Source organism: Pogona vitticeps, chromosome 11, assembly GCF_051106095.1.
Source record: "Pogona vitticeps strain Pit_001003342236 chromosome 11, PviZW2.1, whole genome shotgun sequence".
Taxonomy (NCBI): domain Eukaryota; kingdom Metazoa; phylum Chordata; class Lepidosauria; order Squamata; family Agamidae; genus Pogona; species Pogona vitticeps.
In genome coordinates this window covers 132,612-158,193 of record NC_135793.1, presented here as the reverse complement: position 1 = coordinate 158,193, position 25,582 = coordinate 132,612, and the positions used below count along the sequence as shown (strand labels likewise).

Below are 25,582 nucleotides of genomic sequence, written 5' to 3'. Positions count from 1 at the left end.
GCCGCCGCCGCCGCCGCCGCCACCATGCCGGAGAGGAGGAGGAGGAGGCGGAGGAGGTAGGTGACATTCTTGGGGTGGGGGGACGGCGAGGCGCCCAGCCCAGAAGCGCCGCCGCCGCCGCCACCCTCCGCGCGCGCCCGGCCCCCTCCACGCCGCCCCCGAAAAATATGATCAGCGGCGCGTGGATGCCTCCCCGAGCAGAAGATGGTGAGGATCCCGTGAGGAGGCGAAGACGAGCCCCGACCCGCCGCCCGCGACCCGGCTCCTGCCGCTGCCCGCGCGCTCCCGGGCCCTCGCCGCCGCCGCCGCCGCCGAGCAGCCCGCCGGACAAGCCGTGCGCCGACCCGGAGCGGGCCCAGCGATGGCGCCGCTCGCTGGCCGCGCTGCTTTTCCTCACCGTCCTCCTCTCCGACCGCCTGTGGCTCTGCGCCGCCGCCGCCGCCGCCGGGGCCAAGCCCCCCGCCAAGGATAGGAGCCTGGCGGCGCCGGAGCCGTGGGCCGCCTCGCCGGGACCGCCCCGCGCCACCGGGAGCCCTCGGGCCGGCGCCTGGCCCTCCTCGTCCTCGCCCTCGTCCTCGCCCTCGTCCTCGCCGCCCTCGCCCACCTGCCCGGCCGCCGCGGAGCCGTGGCCCGAGCCGCTGAGCGCCGCCGCCTGCACCAAGCGGCGGCTCCTGCAGGGCCCGCTGGCCGCCTTCCCCGCCTCGGTGCCTCTGCGGCCCGGCGCGGCCGCCGCCGCCGCTGCCGCCGCCGCCGCCTCGCAGCTGGACTCGCTGGCGCAGCACTTCGGGCGCTTCCGCCTCCCGTTCTGCGCGGCCTACACGGTCTGGGACCTGCTGCGCGGCATGGCCGGCCCGGAGAGCCTGGACTGCAGCCTGCCGCACCTGCTGGGGGACTCGCTGGCCGCGGCGGCCGGAGCCCAGCACGGCGAGGCCTGCCGGAGCTGCCTGGAGGCCTACCAGCGCCTGGACCAACACGCTCAGGAAAAATACGAGGAGTTCGACCTGCTGCTGGAGAAGTACCTGCAGGCCGAGGACTACTCGGTCCGGTCCTGCCTGGGAGACTGCAAGGTAGGGAGGAGGACGTCCCTTTCCCTTCCCGGAGGGCCCCCCTGCCGCCGCCGCCGCCGCCGCCGCCGCCGCCCTCTCTGGCCCCCCTGCCCGCCCTGTCCTGCTCCCCTCTCTCCTGGCGCCTCTTTGCCCACGGAGGCCGCCTTGACCCTCCTGCTGGCCCGCCAGGCCCAGCGCCCCCGGTCGGGTCTTGCCCTGCCTGGCTTCTAGGGCGCGGAGGAGTCCAGCTAGCCTCCGGAGGCCCCAGGTAACGCTGCTGGAAGCCCAAACTCAGCACTACCGTGCAAGTGGGCAAGGCCGGAGGAGGGAAGGAGGGAGGGAAGCCGAGAGAGGCCGGGCCACCTAAGACCTTCTCTGGATGGATGGTCGGTCGGCGTGGGTGAGTCAGGGGCCACTTCGTTCTCTGACATGCCAGGATCTGGCTCCCTGGCAGGGAGGGCAACCCTACCATCATCATCACCACCACCACCACAGGCCAGGAGCATGGGCTTTGAGACCAAAGGGGCTGGCCGGGGGAGAGGGGTGAGCACAGCGGAGCAGAGGGGGTGCCAGGCGTGCTGGGAGGCTCTGTCTTCTCAAGGCCCCTTCTGCCCTGCTGTGTGTTCCTTTGGGCCTCTTCCATTGTGCAAGCCATTCTCTCCCAAGGCTTCCCCAAACTCCAGCAATTTCTTTATTGGTTTTATTTTATCTTATGTATGATTTTGTGTGTGGGAACTCTGGCACTGCTGTCTACTGGAGTTTCCTGTGTCGAGGAGATGATGGGGGCACACCTGAGCCATCTGTGGTGCGGCACAGGCAATGTGGCGTGGCACCGTCTGCCACCTGGATGAGTTTTCCGCCGGGTTCCTGCTCCTGTGGAGGCAGGCGGTTGGCCCTCAGGGTGGCCTCTCCTGCAGGGAGCTGGACAGGGGTCAAAATAGGGAGGGTCACTGTCAGCGCACCTGTCCTGCTGCTTTGGGAGCCAGGGGCCAGAGAACGGGCCCGGCCGTCTCCCTCCCCACCCCACCCCTTGCTGCTGTGGCTTAGGGACAGAGCCCCAGGGAAGCCCCAGGGAAGCCAGGGTGGCTCTGGACCAGGACGAGCTGCAACGAACCAGGCCTCAAAGGAGCACCTCGACTGGCCCTGCACTGGAAGGGCGCCTGTGCTCTGCCCACCTCAAGAAGGCGGCCTTGAAAACCTGCCGGTTCAGAAAAGCTAGACAACCACAGGAGCAAGAACCACCCAATGAAAAGCACATTCGTCAGGGCTGTGAAGCTGCCTCAGTGGCCATGGATCTACTCAAGTGTAACAATGAAATAATTATGACAGGGCGTTTGAGGCATTCTTAATGTGCTACGGAGCTGGGGTTTTTTCCCCCTTTCTTTTTCTTTGAATAGTTGTTTGTCCACTTCTCCATTCAAATGTGGCTGTGAGGACTGCCTTGGGCTGGGTGTGGGCGGCTCCCCAGTTGGGAAGCCACTGAAACTGCTTTATGCACATGGAGAGTGTAGCCTGCGGAGGAGCGCATGGTTTTAATAGGTGGCGGTGGGGTGGGGGGTGGAGGCTGATGTTCACTGGTATTACAGTAGATTGCAGGGAGAAGAGGGGAAGGTTTCGCTCCCTTCCCCACCTCGGATCCTGACCCTAAGCACAGCAGTCAACATAGAGGGGGAAACTCCCATTGGCACAGGAAGTGGTTTTCATTGAGAACGCAGATGGGGACACGACGCGGGGGGTAAACATACCCCTCTTGGCTGTTCCTGTCCGGATGCCATAGCATCCCTGCCCCATAAATCTGAACAGTGTCTTGGGGCCATTCAGGGCCATTTAGACTCCAGATCTCACAGTCTTAGGAGGGGCTCCACTGAGAGTTGTGTGTATCTCCTGGTTGCTGAGCCCTTCCCAAACCCTTGCTGGAGCTGCTTTGTTTTCCCCAGCGCTGTGAGGTCCTCAGAGTGACACAAAGCACAACAGAGTGGCTGAAAATTAGGACGCAACTCACTCAGCCAGAAAACAATTTTCAGTAACAGGATCACAACTGGATCCCATGGATGAGACCATTAGGTTCCTGTTGTCCTCCACAGTTTTTGGAGGAAACGGTTTTCTGCAGTTGTTAAATTCTTGGGAGCTGGGAATCCTTGTCGATCCACTGCACATCACCAAAGGATTGGTCGGGAGCACATGACCTGCTTTCCACCCTGTCAGAGCCAAGCAAAGGTAAAAGAGGATGACACTCCCAGCTCACACAGGTTCATTGTTTTAACTCACTTAAAGTGGAGCATTGTTGTGGCTATGGAAGTAAAAAAATAGTTTAGTGCAATAGTTTAGTGCTGCTGAAAATAAGCACCCTTCACTTGTGGGAAAGGGTCAAGCTCTCTGCCCGGTGGGGATGAGCTTAAGCCTTCGAAAACTCCTAGTACATCTGTGCTCTGTAGGTAAAACAGCCTGGGTGGATGGGTGGAAGCCCCTGAGCTGAAGCAGTTCCATCCTCTCTCCCAGCCTGTGTGGCCTCTCGAGCCCCACATCTTGTCTTGGATTTAGGTCTGAAATCTTTGAGAGAGGAGGACCTCCATCTGGCCTCCCTGATTCTGAGACCCTTTCCTAAAAGATGCACTCGGGGTTGTGGCAAGAATGAGCCAGAGGAAGAAGCCAAACACATCAGGCACCCCGTGTCCTGAACGCCTCCACAGACGTCTGTGGACGCAGTGGGCAGGTGCCCTTTTCTAGCTCCCAAGATGGGCTTGGAACTCAGAACGGCTGATGGGGCTGGCTTAAAAACAACAACAGCCTCTGTATCTCAGGGAATGTCTTTCCTTCAGGAGACATGCAGGGTGCTAATCTTTTCTCCTTCACTAGTAACATTATTTTAATGAGAAAATTAAAGGGGGGAAATGCAAGAACAAGGAAATGAGGAACAGCTGGATGGTTTCATAGCAGAACTCTTCCCAGCATGTGGGTGAGAGTGCAGGCATGCGTGTGTGCGCACACATGGATGGATAGTTTCTTCAACAGCATCAGTCAGTGAAAGAACTTGGAGGCTTGCAGACAGAGAGAAAAGAAACATATGAAAATTTGCAGGAAACATCCACCGGCTCTCTCAAGTGATGTGACAGGGCAGGCAGGGCGTGGGGGAAAGCGGCCATACCGCCATACCGCCTGGATGCAAATCTTGCCACCTCTCAGTCCAATCTGACTCTGTAGGGTTGTTCTTGTGAGAAACAAAGGGACTCCTCCCAGATAGGGCTGACCCAAGGCATTTTGCTGCCTGAGCAGAACAGCCAGTCACCTGCTGCCCCACCCACCCAGCGCCTCTGTCTGCACCCTCCCAAGGTAAGGCATCTGATTGCTTTAGTGCTTAAGGCAAAAGTCCCAGTCATAACAGAGGGCTGCTAACAACCCTTCTAGCATGAGAGGTCTGTCCAAGCCCTGAACCAAAGCAGGCAGCTTGAGAGCCATAAATTCTGAATCAGATATCAGATCGGTCTGAGTTAGAGCTGAATCAGTCTGAACTGCTTTGCTTCAGGCACTAAAAAAAGTGAGACCTTATTTTTCCATCATATTTCAAACAAGAATCCCATAAGGAAGACATGGTGGTTGCAGGGGGGGGAGAGAGGTAGCAGGAGGAGGAAGGAAGAGTTGTTTCCTCTTTATTACAGGTGTCTCTTAGTGTGTTAGGTAATGGCACGCACTTCGGGTTTTTATTTCAGTCTGTTGCCTTGTGGAAGTCTTAGTGCCACAGCACAACATGTTACTCAGAGCCACTGCTCTGCTATGGAAATGCAACAGCATGCTCAAAAACTTTAAGCAAAGCAAACTCTAAAGGTCAGCCGCACAAAAAATGCAGATTTCTCTGAATTTTGTTATTTTAGAACTTGACAGCTCAAGAGAGGGTGTAATGTCCTCAGATTCATATACAATATGAAAAAATGCCAGTTCAAAGGAAGAATGTATAAAACTGGCTGGCCCTTTTACATTTGGGTGAGTGCAAATTTGTCCAGAATTTGGTGTGAGCAGTCCCTTCCAAGAGGTTGCCAGCCCCTCCAAAATTCACACATATGCATGTATAACAAAGACAGCACTTCATGCCATGTTTTCCTCCTGAGATGTTTTCAAGGGCACGAGGGTGGGGGTGGCCCCCTTTGCTGGCTGTAGGAAAAACACCTGAGGGCCTTGGGGGGGGATGCCTTAAAAAGGAGCAGGCTTTGTGTGCTGTCACCAGATGCAGACAGCACCTATGTGCGTGCAGTGCAGTCCCTCAGGGCTTAGATCCCTGAACTCCAGTTACTCTTCAAGGTACCTCCCTTGCTCATGAGAAGGGACACCTGCCAGTTTGGGGGGGTGGGTGGCAACTAAAGAGATCTCTAGTTTTCTCATGGAAAGGGCAGGCTGCTAGTTGTGAAGCATAAAACCTGAGCGGACTGCATGGGTGCTTGCGTTCATGTGTGTGCTGCAGAAATGCTCGCTTTCATATTCCGTGGATGCCTGCTTCTCCTTTCCCAGGGGTGCTTGGAAGCAAAACACGGGAGAGGGGGGCTAGAGTTGGAGGGGTGTCCCTCTGTGCCTGCTGCAGCGAGGGAGGGAGGGAGGGAGGGAGGGAGGGAAGGAGGGAAGGAGCCTGCAGTCCTGACAGGTGGCTGGCTGGCTGGTGTTCCCTCTTCTCCTGCCACGTGCCAGGTTTCCCTTCCAGCCCCCATGGAGTCCTGCCGTTCCTGGCCCTGGCCTGGCTGGGGTGTGTTGTGTGGCTGCCTGTGTGCCGCAGTTCTGTTCTTCACTGTGGCACCTGCTGAGCTGATAGAGCCTTGCCTGAAGCAGCTGCAGCAACAGATCTGAGAGGGGTAGGCCCACGATGCTCTCGAATATTGATTGCCCTTGCTCTCTCTCTCTCTCTCTCTCTCTCTCTCTCACACACACACACACACACACACACACACACACACACACACTCACAATCCCCTAGACATTGAGATGGAAGCTGCCCCTCATAGAAAGGACAAGGCCTGAAAGTGCCTTTTAAAGCACTGCCTGTTTTAAAACGATTGTGATGCTGCTGTTGCCCTTTTCCCCAATCTTATTGGTCATGAAAATGGATTCTCTGTAAATTTGCATGCCTTTTGATGGTACGGTGGAATTAAATACACATATGAACAAAACAGCAATAAAATCAGTTATTATTCAGGCAAGACTTAATATCAGTGAGCTGGATGGTTGCAAAGGGCATTTAAAACCCACGTGGCTGCCTTTAAGGGGGGAAATATGTCATGGCTTTTGAAGTTGTTTGAATTCTTTCCCTGTATTTGTCTATTCCTTTTATCATTAGCCACTCTGGGCCCCACTTGCAGGGGAGAAGGCAGGCGAAATCAGGTGCATGAAAGATGGCAGGGGAGCCCCTGGCCAGCCCCGATCTGCAGCTGCTGCGCGAAAGGCAGGCCTTTCCCTGGACTTCAGGGGCTGAACCCTCACCCTTTTCCAGCCAGATTCAGCCCCCTCTTCATGCCTACAAAAGCTTAAAGTGAGAAACGATGCCAAATGTTACAAGTCTTCAGACACTACTGGTATCTTCATTTTGTAGCTACATGACATATTAATTAGATTTCATTGGGTAGAAGATTTTTTTAAAAAAAGAAAAAATGCTCTCAACAAGAGCCAATTGTGAAATGAAATTAAAATAATTTTAACTAAACTTCTGGAAAGTAAATTTGCAGTATGATCGTGTTGGGCTCACATCATAAGCTTTACCCGCATAGCTTACGCATAGCAGCCCGTCCTTAAAATAAAGATCAAAGCATGGCTTACTTGAGTTTTGACAAATAGGGCAGGTGGGAGAAGACAAAGGGAGCTAGAAAGGGATCAGCTGATCAAAGGAGTTTGCATTTTTAGAAATGTAAGCAGAAGAAGTGCAACCTGAAGGAGACGACGGGAAGGGGAAGGACAGGCAGGAGCAGGCGTCTTTGATCGTCTCTAAGGGCAGGGGTGGCAGCGCCAGGAGCTGGGCGATGGGTCTTGGTGGGGAAGCTCTCTCTAGGGAGAGGCCAGCCTGGGGGCCCCTCTGGTTTCCACTGAAAACCATCTTTCCTTGTTGCAGTGGGCAGTGCGGAATGGGCAGAGGCCAAACAAGGAGGACAGGCCTTCAGTGGCTTCGACCCATGGCACTGAAATCTGCCACAGGAGCAGGCAGCCAAGCCCGAGGACCCCAAAGTGGTCTTTAGGGTTCTGGTGATTTATGAGGAAAATCCAGAAAATCTATTAATTTTGACCCAGGCAGGAGAAAGGTTTGGAACACTGAAAAAGGTGTGCCACTGAGAAAAAAAAGTAGATGCAAAATCCATGCATGTGACACAATGTGTCTGATGTGGAAAAGGCACCCAAGATGAAATATTCAATAAATTAGCACATTAACTCGAAAGCAACACTCAACCATGGGTAAACTTTATACATGTGTATGGGGAGCATGAATGCATGGGTGAAGTTTTAAATGGACAGTGTATACAAGTTCCATATTAGCAGAAGAAGGAAAGTATCACTCTGGAGGGGAAAGAACATCTCAAAGGAAAAAGAATGATGAGAATGGGAGCTTGATCAAGTCAGCCATCCCTACTGGTCTGCCAGTCCCACTCCATGCCTCCTCCTTCTCCCCCCCCCCCATGTGGTCCCCACCTCCACCCAGTCCCTTTCCAGGTGAACCTAAGACTTTCCCGGGCAGATGCCATGGCACACGTGGAACGCTAGAGGTCCTCACCCCGCTGGCCCAGCCCTCTCGGGAGCTGAGAGGCACAGAACCCACGAGGCTGCCTGGCTCAGCCTAGCCCCAGAGGCTGCCCAGAGGAGAAGCCTTTGAGTGGCGCTCTTTGTGGCTGGTGTGATGCCAATGGACAAGAAGCAGGGATTGCAGTATGACTGGAGAGGAATCGCTGGCCCAGAGGTCAGGTGGAAGCATGTTAATGGTGTATCTGGAGTAATCTGGGCAGGGAATAACTTGGCTGTCTTTGTGGTTTGTGAAACTTATGTTTTGGCCATTATTTGCAAGCTGTGTGCCCAGACAGCTAGGCAGAGGCATCTCCTGTGCACCAAGGCCCTGAATCCCTTTGAAGGACTCTCCCAGGCTGCTGTTTCCAGATTTCATCAGATGCGTTCTATAAACAGCAGCAGAACTTAAGCAGGATCAGTGAAACATCTAGCTGTGCATTTGCAAACTTGTTGTTCGAGGTGCTTCGGGTATTGAGCACAATGCGTTCTTCTGGATGGATTTTTGGGGTCAGGGCAGGCAGAGGTAGAACTAGAATGAGGGAGGAGAGCACTTGCCTCTCCCTTTCGCTGCTGATGGTCTTTCTGAAAAGGTTGCAACCATTTCTCAAGGCACATGGAAGCTTGCTCACCCAAGTCCACAGAGACATTTCTGTTTCCTTCGTGCATATTCCTCTTCCCAAAAAACATTTATGAGGCATTGGCTACAGCATGACAACTTCCTCATGGAAAGACCCTCCTTGTCTTAGGTTAGTGGCCAATGATTTGCCCGGCTGCTCTGAAGATAAGCCGCTAGAGCAGTCTTTCAAGCCAGGAGACACCCACCCCACCCCACCCGCTTTTGCTGCCGATATGCCAACTCCGACAGGCATAGCGCTTGCTGACAGAAACAGGAAATTTCACTCGGTGGATTCCTAAATTAGGAGGCAGCTGTAATTTATCCCAGAGAAAACTGTGAGTAATGCACATGATGAGTTAGAAACGGATGTGGCAGCCCGTGAAGTTGTTTCCATCGTTCTTATTAAGCAAATGGCCAGGCTGTCAACCCTTCTGGGAAAACCAGGCTCCCATTTGGGGCAGCAGCTGCCCTGGAATAGAGGATGCCATGCCTAATTTCACTCAGCAAGTGAGAGGGCACCCAGTCACAAATTCATGCAAAATGCTTCTGGAGTTTCTAGCTACTTTTTCCCTCTCTGACATGGAAGAAGATCCACCTTAACTTTCAGGAAAGGAATGGTTTTCCGGGTCCCCCCCCCTTGACATTTAGTCCAGTCATGTCTGACTCTAAGATGCAGTGCTGATCCCCAAACCGCAGAGCCAGCGATTGTCCAAAGACAGTTTCCGTGGTCGCGTGGCCAACGTGACTAGACATGGAACCTTCCCACCAAGGTGGTACCCATTTATCTACACGCATTTTTACATGCTTTCAAACTGGTAGGTTGGCAGGAGCTTGGACAAGCGGCAGGATCTCACGTGGATTTGATCTTATGATGGCTGGTCTTCTGACCTTGCAGCCCAGAGGCTTCTGTGGTTTATATATATATGGATGCTGAAGCAGTCAAACAGGGCTGCCTCTGTGGAAATGGCTGCAGATGCAGAGGTTTTCCTTCCAGTGGGGGGGGGGAAGGAGAGGGGGTTTCTGTCTCTCCCTCCCCTCCCACTCCACCCACCCACCCCCCCGCTTCCACTTGCTTGATTGCAGCCCTGGCCTGAGTGTCTCTTGGTACTTCTGGTTGCCATGGAAACCAGCCAGGATGTTGGGTTCCTCCTGACCTCTCCTCCTGCAGCTGTGCTGTGGCTCTGTGTGCCAGGGAGGAGGAGGAGGAGGAAGACGAGGACAGCATGAAGAAGGGATTTTCCCAGCCTTTGGGGAAATCCCAGGTGAACTCTCCAGTTTGGGCAGATTGCCTCCCTTCTCACCTTGGCTTGAGGACAAGGGACAAGCAGAGGGAAAGCTGAGGGCACTTTTGTACCTCCCCATTACTCAACTCCCTGGCTTCTCTGGCATGTTTGAGACGATGCTCCTGTGCTGGAGCCAGCTGGGGTGGACTTACTCAGCAAGGGGTCCTTGTTATTCTGGAGAGAAGTGACCATTGGGGTGCCACAGGGTTAGGACCTGGCCCCAGGACAGCTCCATAGTGTTGTAAGTGGCCTGAGTGGGAGCGTGGAGGAGATGCTAATCAAATTTGCAGGTGACACCAAACTGGGAGGGGTAGCTAATACTCCAAGTGACAGAATCAGGATTCAAGACGACCTAAATAGACTGGGGAACTGAGCCGAAGCTCACAACATGAGTTTCAAAGGAGAAACATGTAAAGTTCTTCATTTAGGCAGGAGAAACTAGAGACACACAAATATGATGTGGGTGACAATTGGCTTTGCGGTATTTATTTATCTGATTATTTTATTTGTCTTATTTGTAGCCTGCCTTCCTCCCACTACAGGGACACAGTAGTACATATGAAAAGGACCTGAGGGTCTCTGGAGACCACAAACTAAGTGTGAGTCAGTAGTGTAATGCAAAAGCAAGCAAGCAAACAAACAAGGAAAGAAAAGGAATTCCATCAACAGGAGTCTAATATCCAGGTCATGGCTGACTCTCCTTAAGCTTGCTCTCTACTAAAACCCTGAGATCCTCTTCACTCATAAGCCAGGTGACCAGAGGTTAAGCCAGGTGACACACAGCCTGTGTTTGAACCTCTAATTCTTCACACATGTAATTCAAGCATGAAAGCAGCTGATGGGTATGTCAGAGGAAGGGTCAAGCCAGGTGATGCCTGTCCTGGGTTGGCATATCTGATCCTTCCTTTCTCTTGTGCATTCATGGCGAAAATCCATCTTGTCCATTGGGCTGCTCCTTGCTCCCCACTTCTCAGTGTACGCCCCCCTGGATTGCAATCAGCACAAGTTTTTCTTCATTGGGTTAATGTGAGCCTTAGTAACTTGCCTTCAGCACCACACCAGGAGAAGTATTTGCTTGTTACATGGGTAAATCCTGTCCAGTCTAGTCACCTTATGCTCTTCAACTGCAGCAGCTTCCAAAATACAATTTCGTATACACATGGCATATGAAACAAATGTTAAGACCTTGTGCCAAGGATGTTCATTGTTTTCTTTTTTAGTCAGGTGTTGTTGTTGTTGTTGTTGTTGTTGTTGTTGTTGTTGTTGTTGTTGTTGTTGTTGTTGTTGTTGTTGTTGTTGTTGTGTGCCTTCCATTCAAGTGGCTTCCAATGTATGGCCACCTTATGAATGTACACCCTCTAGAAAGTCCTGTGGTCAACAGACCTGCTCAGTTCTTGCAAACTGAAAAATATACTATCAAAAGAATTTTAAAAATATGCTGAAATGCTGCAGTTACATGTAACAGACTTCCATAACTACAACTGTCAAAAGGAGGGAACATAATTCAAAGGCTAAGATCAACATGAAATGTGCAACCATAAATTCAGCTGGGCAGTCATATCACAGTCACAGTCTTCCACATGTGTAAAGGGAATCAAATAGAAGTATGCCTCAGGGAAGTGGCTATTGAATGTATGTTTGTAGGTATGCATGCATTTGATACTATATATCCCAGATAAATTGTTGATTTTCATTGCCTTGATTGCCAGAATTGATTTCCTTTTGAGTCTTTCTTTCAGCTCCTCCTGAAATGCTAGTTTGGCACCAAGCCAAAACATTCCTCTCAGGGATTTGTTAGTAAGGATGTAAGAACCACTTTGGATGTAGTGGACCCAGAGTAACAGACTAAGACTTAGAAGACCTGGGTCTGATTTCCTGCTCAGCCCTGGACACTCACTGGAGGAGGGCGGTGAAACTGGCAAGGCCACCCCCTAGATATATTGTGCACCTCCAAGAGAGATGTGACTTGACAGCACAGAATAACTACCGCTACACCGTACAGGACCAGGCTCCAGCCTAGGTAGGTAGGTAGGTAGGTAGGTAGGTAGGTAGGTAGGTAGGTAGGTAGGTAGGTAGGTAGGTAGGTAGGTAGGTAGGTAGGTAGGTAGGTAGGTAGGTAGGTAGGTAGGTAGGTAGGTAGGTAGGTAGGTAGGTAGGAAGGAAGGAAGGAAGGAAGGAAGGAAGGAAGGAAAGGAAAGGAAAGGAAAGGAAAGGAAAGGAAAGGAAAGGAAAGGAAAGGAAAGGAAAGGAAAGGAAAGGAAAGGAAAGGAAATCGTGACATCTCTTTGGCTTAGGTTAACCATTCATGTCAGCCTCTAATTCCATCCTTACAGGGCAGTCTTCAAGGTCCTCAGTTTGAGTGACGGCCATCTGACCCCTGATGGGATTGGAGTCACAGCAGAACAAGGACCTCCTTGTCATAACCAAAGGGGCAACTGACCAAGTTTCCTTCCTTCCTCGGCAGACCAAGTGAGCCTGGGTTGGCCCGTGGCTGCTCTTTGATGGCCCCAGTTGAGTGGGCGCGGGAGGGATGCTTGGTTCCTCCCCGATCCTTTTGGTCTTTGGCTGGTCTCTTCGCTCATGCTCTGGAGAGTCACCTCCGCTTTGTGGCAGAAGAGGCAGGAGGAATGTGCCTTTGTGAGGGACGGAGGCAGACCGTCTGGGCCCTTTGTGCAGAAGGAGGGACCTGCACCTTCTCCCCCTTTCTTTCTCTCCCTCTCTCTCCCTCCCCGTTCAATCTACCTGCAGGGAGTTTTCTTTGCTGTGAGTTGCCATGGACTCCAACTGATGTAGCATTGCTTTCAGTAACAGAGGATGATGTTCCACATCCTTAGATGGGTGGGTGAGGTGGGCAAGTCATATTGTATGAGAGGGCACTGAGATGCAAAAAGTATCAACAAGTGCTCATTACATCAACAATCTCTCATTGATTTATCCGTTAGCAAACCATTGTTGTGTGGCAACATACTGTGTATCTTGCAGTGATGAGTCGATTAGTACCTGGAGCATTAGATCAGCTGTTTATCTTTAAGTGCTTTGTTCCAGACTGGCTGCTTTGTGGTTACTGACAAAACGTACTCAGAGACCGAACTATTTGCCCTGGTGCTGTGCTGGGTTCCATTTTAAGCGGCCATTTCCAATGTCAGGTTTGTGTCTGTTTTTCTTTTGGGTACAGAAAGACACAAAGGTCTGCAGCTCAGGGGACGTCCAGGGCTGAGGGCAGCTCCATGTGGCCTGCCTGGCCGGAGCAGCAAGGCTCCCCCTTGAACCAGGACCTGCCCAAGACAGCGCCCAGAGTGGCATCTGCTCCCTTTGCTCACATGGGCCACCTTCGAAGGATCTGTTGGTGCCCATCGGAGTTGGAGGTGCCAAAACAGCCAGATCACATCACAGAAACCCTGTGTCACTCGTCCTGCATACTCACTTGTTTCCTGGCTCAGTTTAAAATGTTGGTGGGAAATGGGGCTGGAAATTGCTTCTGAGGATTTTGCACCTGGGAAGCCCTGGGAGGAACACCGCTAGTCAGAATGGATTTGATACCACAGCATTGTCTAAAGCTGCTCCTGGGGGCTTTACAGCTAGAAAATCCTCACAGGGTTTTCCAGGTATAGAATCCCCAGAAGCAGATTAGATTTGCTGAAAATGACAATAATGCTTGGAAAAGTTGAATGCATCAGGAAGAGAGGAAGGCCAAACACAAAATGGATTGACTCCATAAAAGAACCCCCAGGCTTGAGTTTACAAGAACTGAGCAGGGCTGCTGAGGAGGCCACTCCTTCCTAAGGTCACCCTAAGCTGGAGGCGACCTGACCACATGTAACAATAACAACAATAGCTTTAAAGCACTGAGCTGTTTGGGCACCTGTAAAACCTGGCTGGCCCAGGTTGACCAGGTGGGTCTGAAAGAGCAGCTGGTCTTTTCCAGGGGGGGTGGCCCCACTTAAGGAACAGCTTCTACTGAGAAGGCGATCTGGTGCGCCTGCTCTGGATCCCTTGAAGTCATGCGGGATCCCTTTGCTGCTTTTCATTATCAGCTTCTTCTTTTACTCCTGTACAAGTCATAATGTGCCCCCCTTCTATAGTTTTATTTTTTAACTGATAGTGTTTCAAACAGGTGTTTGTCAATTATTGGTTCTTTAACGTTGTTAAATTAAGCTGGCTTGTTGTCAGGGCAGGTGCTAAAAGGCAGGGTATAAATCTCGGGTATAAACTGGACCTCTATCTGTAGAGACTTGGGTTAGCCTTGTTCTGGGTGCAGTGAAGTAATTTCTACAGCTGAGGCTCTGCTGGGGGTCAGAGCTTGGTGGGGTGCGGTCAATGGGGTGTTTCTTTGCCATCTCCTTATTTGCGTTTGCAGCTGATCTCCTGCGTATTTAGGATACACGTGTATCACAAAGGCAGGTAACAAAGTAGTGAAAAACAATGGAAAGGGAGAGGGAGGGGAAACGGGAAAAGGGGGAAGGGGCCACTGAGCCCTGGGATTCTTGCTAACCTTCTTTTTGGAAGACCCATGAGGCGCATGCAGTGGGGGGGGGTTCCCTGCCTGCCTCTGCCCACTTCTCATCACTCCGAGTCCCTTCCCTTCCCCTTTAGCAAAAGGAAGCTGGCCTTCCTGGGCTGTGCTGGGTCCAGAGGTGTGAAACCTGGCCCCACCACTCCGCCAGCCAGCCGGCCTTAGTTGCCCAGACCACTCTCCAAACACCTCTCCTTTCAAAAACAAATAAGAGCAAGAGTTGGAGGTCCTTCGTTCACCACATGTGCTTGTTTATGATTTCTCTTTGTTCGTTTGTTTCCTTTTCAAAACATGTGTCTTCTCCATCTCCCCTGTCGACCTGTCAAAGGCGCACCAGGCCTTGCTCTGGCTGGGCTTGGCCTGCCTTGGTTCCTTCCAAAGCTTGCTTATGCTCTCTTGTTTCTCCTGGCTTCCCCTCCTCTCCCTCTCCCTCCCTCCCTCCCTCTCCCTCCCTCCCTCCCTCCTGGCAGGCTGTCTACAAGGCTTGGCTGTGCTCTGAGTATTTCAATGTGACACAACTGCAGTGCCAACACCGGGTTCCATGCAAGCAATACTGCCTGGAGGTGCAGACGAGATGTCCCTTTGTGCTGCCGGACAATGACGACCTGATCTACGGAGGGTTGCCAGGCTTCATCTGCACAGGTGAGCAGGGAGGGGGCCTGGCTGGCGGGGGGTGTCATACAGAAATGGGAAAGGTTTGCTTTGCCAGTTGGGATGCCGAGGGCTTTGTGGATCTCCCCCCCCCAAACTGGGCATCCTGGGGGTGCTGCTTGTGCCAGGCACGGGGCTACTGGCCGTTGTGGAGAGCCTTCTGTCAACCTGAAAGCCGCCCCCCCCCAACCTCCTGCCCGCATGTGACCAAGAAGGTGGACCCAGGATGGAGCCACACAGGGCTGTCCACAGATGGGGTCAGTGTGCTTGGGGCATGTGTGGGATGTGTCTACATGCCTGCGCATGCCTTGCACCACCTCGGAGCTGCATCTTGGCCTCCTCTCCACACATTCACCATCTGCTGCCGTGCCAGGTGCTTTCACCCAAACCACTGCTGCCTTTGCATGTTCTCCAAGCCAGCTTCCCTCCTGGCCGCTCCTGAACCCAGACCCCTGATGTCAGGAGGGTGTATTTATAGAGGCCTGTTCAGTATTTACACACACAAGAGGAACTCTTGTGTGTGTAAATCTGCTGTTTGGGGGACTGAGCGTGCCTAGCCGGTGCCTCACTGGGTTGCCACCTGCAGCATCTCTCTTTGGTTCTCTGATCACACCTCAGGACAGAACCAGAGGCTGGTCATAGCATCGTGAATGTGTGCAGTGCTTTACCAAGCACAGAAAGACAGGTGGCATTTTCAATTGAGGAGCTTCTAGTCTGGGAACCCGAAACAGGTGAAGGAGTTGGATATGGGGGTGGGATGAGGTAGACATAATTTGAGGTTCTGGGCAGGGACTGGGGTCAGACCCTCCATGTCCGTCCAGTGTCACACAGATGCTGGGCATGGAGAAAGGACGAGGGGAGTCGTCATCATAGCAGGGACTGCAGGAGGCACTTCTGAAGAGACCGGGCCACCAGGGGAGTTGCTGGGTGAGGGAGCAGGCCTGCGAAGGCACAAGGGGCTGGAGGTCAAGATCCAAAAACCAGTTTGGGGTTCCCAGGGCAGAGAGAGAGAGAGAGAGAGAGAGAGAGGAGCTCTGAATCCAGGTACGGGTGGGTTTTGTTGGGTGTGGGGGCTGAAAGGGAGCCAGCGCTGGTCTCCTTCAGCAGAGGCCTCCTCGGGCCTCCAAGGGAGCTCAGCAGCAATGCAAGAGGTGAAGGCGAGGCGGGCCAGAGGCAGGCCAGTCAAGGCAGAAAGTGAGAAGATGGCCTTACGTTCTTCGGGTTAGGATTAGGGCTAGGGTAGGTGGGAAATGGACAGATCACGAGCCCAAGCATTTGTTTTATTTTATCTTATTTTGAGGTGATGGAGAGAAAGGGCTTCATTTGTGCAAGATGGGCAAGCGTTCAGGGATGGTAGAGAGCCAAGGCCAAGCTGAGTGCTCATGAGCAGCAATGGCAGCAAATAGGCAAACATGTGGAAGGCTTGGGTGGAAAGGTGAGGAGTCTGGTTTTGAACGTCTTGAGGCTTTGTGGCCGAGCCAGGCAGGGAAGGGAGGGGGCCCTTCAGAGGAGCCCACCCACCCCAACCAGACCGTGGATCTTCCCCTTGCTCTTGTCTTCTCACAGGGTTGCTGGAGGAGCAGCTGCCGGACCAGGAAGCCAAATGCTGTGAGGTCCACTGGGACTCCTGCAGCCGCCAGAGTGAAGGCAGTGGCCACAACACATCCAGCAGTTCCACGGAGTCAGCGTCATTCCACCCCCAGCCCCAGGACTCCCGCCGCCACCACCACCGCCACCACCACCACCACCACCAGCAGCAGCAGCAGCAGCACTACAACCTCTACTACCCCCACCCCCACCACCAGTACCATCACCCTCACCCCTCTTTGCTGCCGGTCTCTGCAGGGTCACGCCTCGGCAACAGCAAAATCAGACTCTGCGTTCTGGTCCTCATGCTTCTTCACACCATGGTGTCCTTCTCCAGCGTCCACAGTGGGGGGGTGGCTGCCGGAGGGAGCCTGAGCTTGGAGGCCTTGCCCACCATGGATGAGAGCCTGCCTAGAGACGAGTGACTCTCCCCCCCCCCCCTCCACCCCGGCAGGGGAAAAGGAAAACTTCCGGCAGGACGCCTGCTCTTTTCCCATCCAGGGAGGGGGCACATGCTATATACCTCCAGTGAGAGGCCTGGGCTGGGGGTAATGCACACCTACCCACCCCAGCATGGAGCCCCCACCCGCCAGAGTGGCTCCTCACAGGGGCCTCCCTGTGACGAAGAGTCCCTGACACACACACACACAGGGCTGCGGGGACTCAGCCTGGAGAAGGGCTCGGTCCGCAACAGGCCTGGCGCCAATGGGCTGGCAGCCCGGCAGAGGCTCATAAAGGGGTACGAAAGGGAAGCTGCGATCACGGGAGGTGGCCTGGCCTTCAGGGAAAGGCAGGGGCCCGGAGAATGCCCGTCGGTCGGTCGGTCGGTCGGTCGGCAAGAGGAAAGCGCTGGTTCTCTTGCTTTTGAGATGTGTAAGTTGGGGTCCTGTGGGGAAGCGCTGGTTCTCTGCACCAACTTGGGTGAAACCTGCCCTCGGGGGAAGAGACCAGGCTGAGGAGGGGTCTTTTCCCATTCTTCCAGCCAGTCCTGATGGTGCAGCACCCACCCACCCTGATGTTGAAGGCCCCGTACCTTACCTCCCTTCCTCCTGAGGATAACCGGTGGCAACCTGTGAGGCCACCTCTCCATTCTCTGGTGGGTCACGCTAGGTTCCATGGTGGCTGGGTGGCCCGGGGGTTGCAATCCAGAGCTGCCAGAGGGCTTGGTTCCTGAAGGAATGGCTGCCTCATCCCTCCGAAGCCCAGGACATCCGTCCTGTGAAGAAGAGCAGGTCCTGTCTTGTTCCGCGGGGCTCCCTCGCCTGCGTGGGGTCCCTGTCGACTCCCGGGGCCTCTTTGGCCCTTGAGCGAAATCCGCCTCTAATGCAAGTAGCAGTTTCACGCAAGTGTAGGGTTGATTTGTTTTTAAATCAGAGTTAAACCCCCTTCCAAACATTTGCTGGCAGTCCTGCTGCTCTTCCCCTACCCTGTCCAAGCTCAGCAGCAGCCAGCTGCGTTTTTAAAAAAACCACGCACAAAAACTGCAGGAAAGTATTTGATGCGGTATCCGGTTTGGCCCATAATGTGTCACTCATGGGGGGGGGGGGAGAATCACACCAGGAGATTTCCTTCCAAAGTGTCCCTCATTCTCTGGACATGTGGCTTCTTTCTCCAAGGCAGGCTCTGTGTGTGCGTGTGAGCGAGTGTGTGTGGCGTGTTCCTAGCTGCTTCCTGTTAATTTCCTCAGTAGCCCACTGCAGTGTTCCAGGTCCATTTCAAGATTGCCCAGAGTCTGGGAAGGAAGGAGCCAAGGACTCCCCCCCCCCAACAAACCCAGGCCCAGAGGAGCCCTCGGCTCCAGGAGGAAGAAGCCCTGATTAGGGGAGCCCCACGTCTGGGCAGAGGCAGGAAGAGAGTCTCCTCCGTCCTTCTGGCCCAGGGCTAGTGGCCCAGACGGAGAGCAGGGTCCCTCCTCCTGCAGCCCCTGCTCGGTCAGGAATCCAGGCCTGAACCGGCCATCGAGTCACGGTCCATCCCATGGGAATGCCATGGAGGAGGCAGAAGGCGGGGGGGGCTTTCCGGAGCAGCCAGCTTTTCCTCCTCCTGCCCCCCCCCCCAAAATGCCCCAGTGTGGCAGGAGTTCTTTGAAAGAAGACTGAGGACAAGCATCTGGTCCAGGGAATTTATTCTCTGGCTCGGTGCCTCCCTGCCCATTTCCTGCCTCGCAGATAGTGAGGACAGTGGGGAGAGGGGTGCCAGGAGAGCCACTCACCTGTCTTATCTGCATCCTGGATGCGGCCGAGGGCTAATACCTTGAACAAACCCACACAAGGAAGCCTGAGATAACCCCAGAAGGGAACCTCTCACACGCATGTGGAAATGCAAAGGGGCCCTCCTCAAACCCAAGCTTAGGCACCACCACTTCGGCCACAAAGCTTCCCTCCAAGGGGGGGGTCAAGAAGGCACAGTCCTTTTCTCAGAATAGGTCGGTCAGAGTCGCCCTCCTCCCCTTCCCAGGGCCCTTTTGTTCTGGGGAATTTGTCCTCAGCTCCTCTATCGGTAGGCAGTGTGCGTCGGGGGGGGGTCATTTTCTATGTCGATGCTCCATGTAAGGAAGAACTGCCAGGGGGGGGGGACCCATCCCCTTGTCGAGAAGCAACCGTGGTGTTTGAGCCGGGCTGTTCTGCCTGAACGAGGCCCCTGCCCCCAAAGGCACCCCAAGCAGGCCAAGGCTCCCGGCTACCTGAGAAGAGAAGCACCTTCAGGGACACCCAGCAGAACTTCACAGGCCTCCTGGCCTTTTCTCCTGCAGGGTCCGGTGGAAAGTGGATGTGTGTGTTTCCCCGCCTTATGTCCCCTGGGTAGTGAGGCTTATTCCAGATCTGTAAACGTATTACTTTCTCTCTGAAGGCATCCTTTGCCATTGGCTACCAAGGTTTGTAATGGTGTTTAGAACCAGGAACAAATTCACAGGCTTGTTGGTTGGGGTCTTTCGTGGTCAACCAGAAATGTGGGAACTGGTTCCACCAAAAGTGGCACAATCATTCCTTCCCAGCCCGTTAACCCAACCAGCAAGGCACAGGACACGTGTGGCTCCTGGGCCCGGAGAGCCTTTAGCACATCAGAGAAGCTCATTTTTGCATCCCTCCTCCACAATGCATGGAAAGAATAGGGCAGGGCCTGGGAGCTGAACCTCGAGGGCTCCCTGGTCCCAGGTGTGTCACCAAAGCCCCTGAAGGTGAAAGGAAGGCCGTGCCGTCTTTTGTCACAGCCCCAGCACCCTATGCCACATGACAAACTGAGTGGGGCATCAGGCGCAGGCCAGCTCTGTCCGCCTCCTCCAAACCGGACCCTCCTCCTGTTCTCCCTCTGATGCCCACCCCACCACCACCCCACTCCATCTCTGTTTCTCTTTCACCTCCCTTGTTGTTCTGTGGAACAATGTTCTTGCTGCTCCTACTGAGGATGAGGATGATGGGGATGGTATCGTAAATCAGACTGCTTCAACCCCGTGTTTTGGTGGTTGTGGGACCAGCTTTCCAGGGCCAAGATAAGGGCCACTCCTCCTCCCCCCCCCCGGCCAGGCGCTAAAAGGGGCTGCGGGGGAGTGGGGGGGGAACCCTTGCCCGAGAGGGAGGCCTGGACCACTGCCTCCTCTTCTGGCTCCTCCCACTAAGGCCAGGGCCAGAAGCAAGTGTTTTTGCTACTGGTGCTTGGAAGTCCACCCTGTTGTAGGTGTTTAGGGGCCTGGCAAACTTTGTTGCATGCCAGACACCATATTTTGCCTTGGGCCACGGCGGGGGGGGGGAGGGAATTGTTGTCAGACAGAAGAGACGGCCCCATTCCTGGCTCATTTTTGCATCCCTCCTCCACAATGCATGGAAAGAATAAGGCAGCATTTTGGTATTTCAACTGCACTGTGACGTTGGGTGGGCCAAGAGCAGGCCACGGTGGCGGGCTTCAGCCTCTGAGCCTTGCCTTTGCATGCTTGGTTGGCAACGGAGATGGGCTGCCGTTCCTAGTTAGGGTCAGAGGGAAAATGCCAGGATGCAATCTGCTCCCCACCCGCCCCTCATCTCCGTGCTTTGCAATCTTAGATGACAAAGCCACCCATGTTGTTGGGACACTAAACTCCCACAATCATTGCCCCTTCCACGAGGGGCTGTGAGAACAATCCCTCCTTCCCAAAGCAACGTGTTCAGGGCTGGTGCGTCGGCCTTTGCATGCATGTGGGCTCATTGGCCCAGCAAAGATGGCTCCAGAGAGACAGGAAGGCCTGGGGTCTTGCATGGAGCTGTCCTGGGAGCAGAGACCCCCTCCCCTCCCCCAGAGTTCAAAAAGGAAACTGGCTTGTGGCTTTTTGAACTCACTTAGAAGGAAGCTTGTTAAAAAGGGGCTCCAGTCGAAAGGGAATTGCAGCAGACTCAAAAAGGGGCAGTTAAACCCTTTGGATTATAGGGATGACGAGAGGCAGCGCAGGCTTTATGGGTGACTATAGAAGCCACAGCATGTTGTTCCCCCAGATACAGTGTGGGGCCCATGAAATTTTGGAGATAAGCAATTGAGCCTGGGCAGTTAGGTGGCACTCTCTGTGTTCTCTCTTATTCTAGACTCTGTCTTTCTAAACAATGGGGAAAAGATCATTCTCTTTGAGCGGCAGCTACAAAAGAACCCCCATCCACGCCCACCAGAGTAACTGCAGCCTGCTTCTCAAAAGACCCACTGAGAGAAGAATGAGTCGAGCACCCCTTGCCTTTTGGGGAAGGAAGTTGCAAAGCTGACGTCTTCAGCTGAGCAAAGGGTTACTGGTCAGGAGCTGAAGCCTCTCCACTTTTTTCTCCTGCTTTGAAATGAAAGTCTCGCTTTTTTCCCTTTTCTTTAGCGGTTTACCATCCCACTTTCCCATAGTCAGATGGGAATAGCCCAACACTGATGGACAGACATGTTCATCGCTTTTCTGCAAGGAATGGATAGATGTGGCAAAGCCAAGCCGACAAGGTCTTTGGCCCTGGAAGTAAACGGGCGGCCAAAAAGAGGCCGGAGAGACAGACTGGTGGTGGTCCTTCTTCACCATCTTCCCAGAGCCACCACTTTGGGACAGGCCATCGTCTGAAGGCCCCGTATGCTGTGGCGGAGTGTAGGCCAGTCTGCTTTTGCCCGCCTGTCCTGGGCCCTGTCTCAGGTGTGGGGGTCTGAGAGAGGGCCTTCTGGGTGGCTGCTCCCAGGTGGTGGAATTCCTTTTCCAAGAAAGAATGGAAGGCGCCCTTCTCGGGTGTCATTCTGTGGACAAAGGTACGGACGGCTCTTCAGGGTTTCTTCCCCTTGGCAATAGACCCTTCTTGTAGTTGGGGAGGGGGGCAGCTTTTCATTAAGCGGGCGTGGGATTTTCTTTATTAGCGTGTTTCAAACTATGTCCATATTGTAAATGTTTTCATAACTGAATTTGCTATGTGTGTTTTCCTCCTCCTTTCATTCAGCCTTACTGTTGTGAGTTGCCTCCCATCCCCTTTTTGAGCTGCCTTTTGCAGGCGAGCAAAAGACAGAAGAAGCCCCAAGAAGCCCCGTGGCCCTCTTCTCAAAGAGGACCTCACCAAGGCCAACTCAGGCATCGCACTGCCCCCTCCAACACACACACACACACACACACACACACACACACACACACACACACACACACACACACACACACACACACACACACACACACACACACACACACACACACACACACACACACACACACACACACACACACACACACACACACACACACACAGAGAGAGAGGCAACCTCCAACACTGGCAACAATGGCCATTTTTCCCTGCCTGTAACCACAGCTAGCATCCAGAGGTCCCACCTTTCCTCCCTAGAGCACCGCCAGAATCGGGCCCTCTCCCACAGCCCTGGTGTGGAGAGCCGGACGACCACCCACTCGAGCCAGCTCTCTTTCTCTTTCACACACCGACACACCCACAAAGCGGGGGAGGGGAGGGCTGAAGTAGCCCCTTGATCTTGGAGTCCTAGACAAGAATGGGGGGGGCATTCCCGCTGGGCTCCTCAATAGTAAGGCCGGTAACGTGGTCGGGAAGGATCAAGTCGCCCCCCCCGCCCCCGCCCCCGCCAAGGGAGACAAGCAGGAGCGACAAGGGCTGTCTGTCTTTATCGTACCTGGATTGGTTAGGTTGGGTTTACATTTAAATAGGATCGGTGGAAAGGAGTGTGTGCGCTCCTGATCAGCTTCGCACAGGGCAGAAAGGAGGTCGACCGCCCCTTCCTTCCTTCCTTCTTTGCTTGCTCACTCGCGGGCGGCCCTTCCTGTGGGGCCGCCTTGGCCAAACCGACCCCGGCGCCGCGCCCTTCCCAGCCTTGTTGTGCGGCTGATGCTCTTTGCTTGAGAGTCCTTCTCCCCGCCCCCGCCTTCTGAAGGCGAAAGTGAGTGCCTTTCAAGGCTGGTTCGGGCCCTGGGGAGGCGGGGGGGGGCTCCGTTCCTCTTCTAGCCCGATCCGCCGAGAGCTGCGGGGCCACGCACCTTCCGGGGAAAGAGACCAGCTCCCTGGGCCCCAATCCAGGCTGGGTTTCCCTACGGCGCTGCGTCTAGTTTTTCCAAAGCCCTCGCTCTGTCTGTGTGTGTGTGTGAGAGAGAGAGAGAGTGAGAGAGAGAGAGAGAGAGAAGCGGTGTCCGTGATGGCGGCTGGCAGACCATTCTTATCAGGACAGCAAGGGAGAGAAGCAGACTTAGCCCAGTCCAACGTGCACGTGCACCCTCCTCCCCATAAAAATCAACACACACACACACGCCGGGCCTCGCGGTGACTTCTTAACAAATCCCTGGCATAGGACTTGGAAACGCGTCGGCTCTCCCTTACTCCTGGGGGGGGGGGGGCGCTCGGCCTTCCTGGCCCGCAACGCCACCCCTGTCGAAAAAAAAAGGCTCCAAGGCCGGCGGCGGAAAGGGGGGGGCAGGGAGTCCCTTCCCATGGCAAGGAGGAGGGGCGGGGGAGGCTCCCATTGAATTTTTGGAAGGGGCGGGGGGGGGGGGAGGTCACGCCCAGGGTGGTTTTCTGATGCCTTCTTCACGTGGTGCCACCGATGGATCCCTCTGAAGAGACCTGCGGAGAAGGGGGCGGCCGGGCGGCGGCGGCGGCGGCGGGGTGCGGATCTGGTTCAGGAGGGCCACGGACAGGCGGAGCCCTTCTCCGGCGCAGGTGCCTCGCCCCGGCGGGGGTTGCAGGGGAGCGGCGGCTGCCGAGCTCCGAACTGTTCCGGTGAGATGGGAAACCCGAAAGACCGAGAGCTGAAGTCAAGCTTGGAGACCCTGTTTCTCTCCCTTGCCGGCTTCCTCGCCCTTTTTTCTCCGTCCCCCTCCCTTCTGTTTCCTCTCTCAACTCCTCCGCGCTCCTCGGAGCAGAGGAAGTGAGTGTGTCCTGAGCCGCAGGGGGGAGGGACAGTTTTCTTATGCCATTTTATACACTGTGCTTCATGTTTAGAACTTTTTTGCACTAGTTCCTATTACATTTATTTTCCAAAATGGTTTGGGGGCGGGAGGAGGAGAAACACCAACGACCAACAAACAAAACCACGCTATAATTCAGTTGTATTAAACTATTATCCTACTCTCTGTGTTTTCAATAGTCTCTGTACCTGTAACGCTTTCAGTTCTCTTGTATTTTGGATCGGGGTTTTCTCTGCTCCTTGTTTAACCCAGTAAAGAAATAAAATGTTAAGAATTGATGATAACTTCCCCTCCGGTGTGCTTCTTTCACCCAAGCTGACAAGGAGCCTTCCTAAGGGGCCGGGCCAGCCGTGGGGCTGACTGAGGGGCTGCCTTCTCTCTCATACACCTCCAGAGCAACCTGGCTGAGAAAAAGATTCAGAAGCCTTGCAGGCAGCAAAGCTACTAACAGCTCCCTTCCCACAGGAAAAATGCAAGATGTTGCTTGATGTCAGGATCTGGGCCCTACCACCCTGGCAGCTGCAGGAAGGGCCAGGTGTTTGCAGGATGAGACTCATGAGGCTCACCTGGAAACCTGGAGGGAAGGGCTATTTAAGGAGCGGTTCTCCCTCCCAGAACTGGCCTCAGCAACCAAGGTTGTCGGCTGTGTTGTGCAGGCTGCGCTGCCTGCCTTGCTGCTCCTGAGCTCCGGAGTCCCTGTGTGTCCCGTATTCCTGCATCTGTTCCTGCCTTGCCCCTCGCACTCGCCTCTGCTGGCCTCTTGGTGCCTTGTTCCGGCTCCTGTGTTCTCCGCCTGGTGCTCCTGCCTCTGCTTGGTCATGACCCACTGTGTGGTGAGTGCCTTTGGACTCGATCCTCTGTGTGGTGGATTGGGCTCTGGTGCCCTTGGCCCCCCCCCCAGGGTGAGGGGCTGCCTGGGATCTCTTGGAAGGTGACACTTGAGGGAAGGATGATAATCTTGTAGTACCATTAAAACACACACAAACTAGATAAGAGGCTAGCACTGTGATAGGGCCAAATAAAGTGATGAGCTGGTCACCTCCCCTCCCAAGTGGGGGTGGGGGTGGGGGTGGGGGAGTCTGCAGGGAATCTGCCTTCCTGGCCCCTGCTGGGAAGGAGCTGCAGGAGGCCTTTCTCCCCTGGCATGGAGGGAGGAGAGAAAAGGGCACCCCACGGGGTGGGGGCCTCTTGCCTGATTTGGGGAGTGAGGTGCCCATCATCCCACCTAAAGGTCAGTGAGCAGCGCTTGCCCATGCCATCTGAATGTGTGGCCAAGAAGGGAGCTGGGGTGGGGGGGGATGGGGATGGGTGGGGTGGCTCTGAGGGTGGCAAGGAAGAGGGAAGGCCCACTCAGCCCAGTCCCCCTGCCTGGCCCCCACATGTGCTCTTTCACGGCGGGGGGGGGGGAGAGAGAGAGAGTCATGTGTGCCATGAACTTACTGTGTACAAAACAGACTCATTGGGACCAAGGCAAAAAAAAAGAAAACAACAACCCACATATCCTTTTAGAAAAGATCCATACGACATTATGTTTTGTTTGAGGTTTATGTTTATGTTTTCCTCTCATGTGCCTGGAGGAACAGATTGGCACAATAGTAAAATCCTAATTAGTTAATTAATTGGAAAGGATGATAGAAGGAGCTACACCCAGTCTGACTGGAGCCTTAATCTTTCATGTTTAGCCCTTCGTACAGCTTGTTATACAAGTCAAGGAAGGGAAGTTGATCAAGACCAGGCAGGGCCGTCTGG

The 25,582-nt window shown here is 54.3% G+C and overlaps 1 protein-coding gene across 1 annotated transcript; it reads left to right on the top strand.

The window, feature by feature from the left end:
- Nucleotides 1-167: 167 nt before the first annotated feature.
- Nucleotides 168-24,117, top strand: NALF2 (NALCN channel auxiliary factor 2). Its single transcript, XM_072981142.2, has 3 exons — nt 168-1,067; nt 14,673-14,844; nt 16,420-24,117. The coding sequence occupies exons 1-3, from the start codon at nt 168-170 to the stop codon at nt 16,863-16,865; spliced, it is 1,518 nt and encodes a 505-aa protein (XP_072837243.2). The 3' UTR covers nt 16,866-24,117.
- Nucleotides 24,118-25,582: the final 1,465 nt, after the last annotated feature.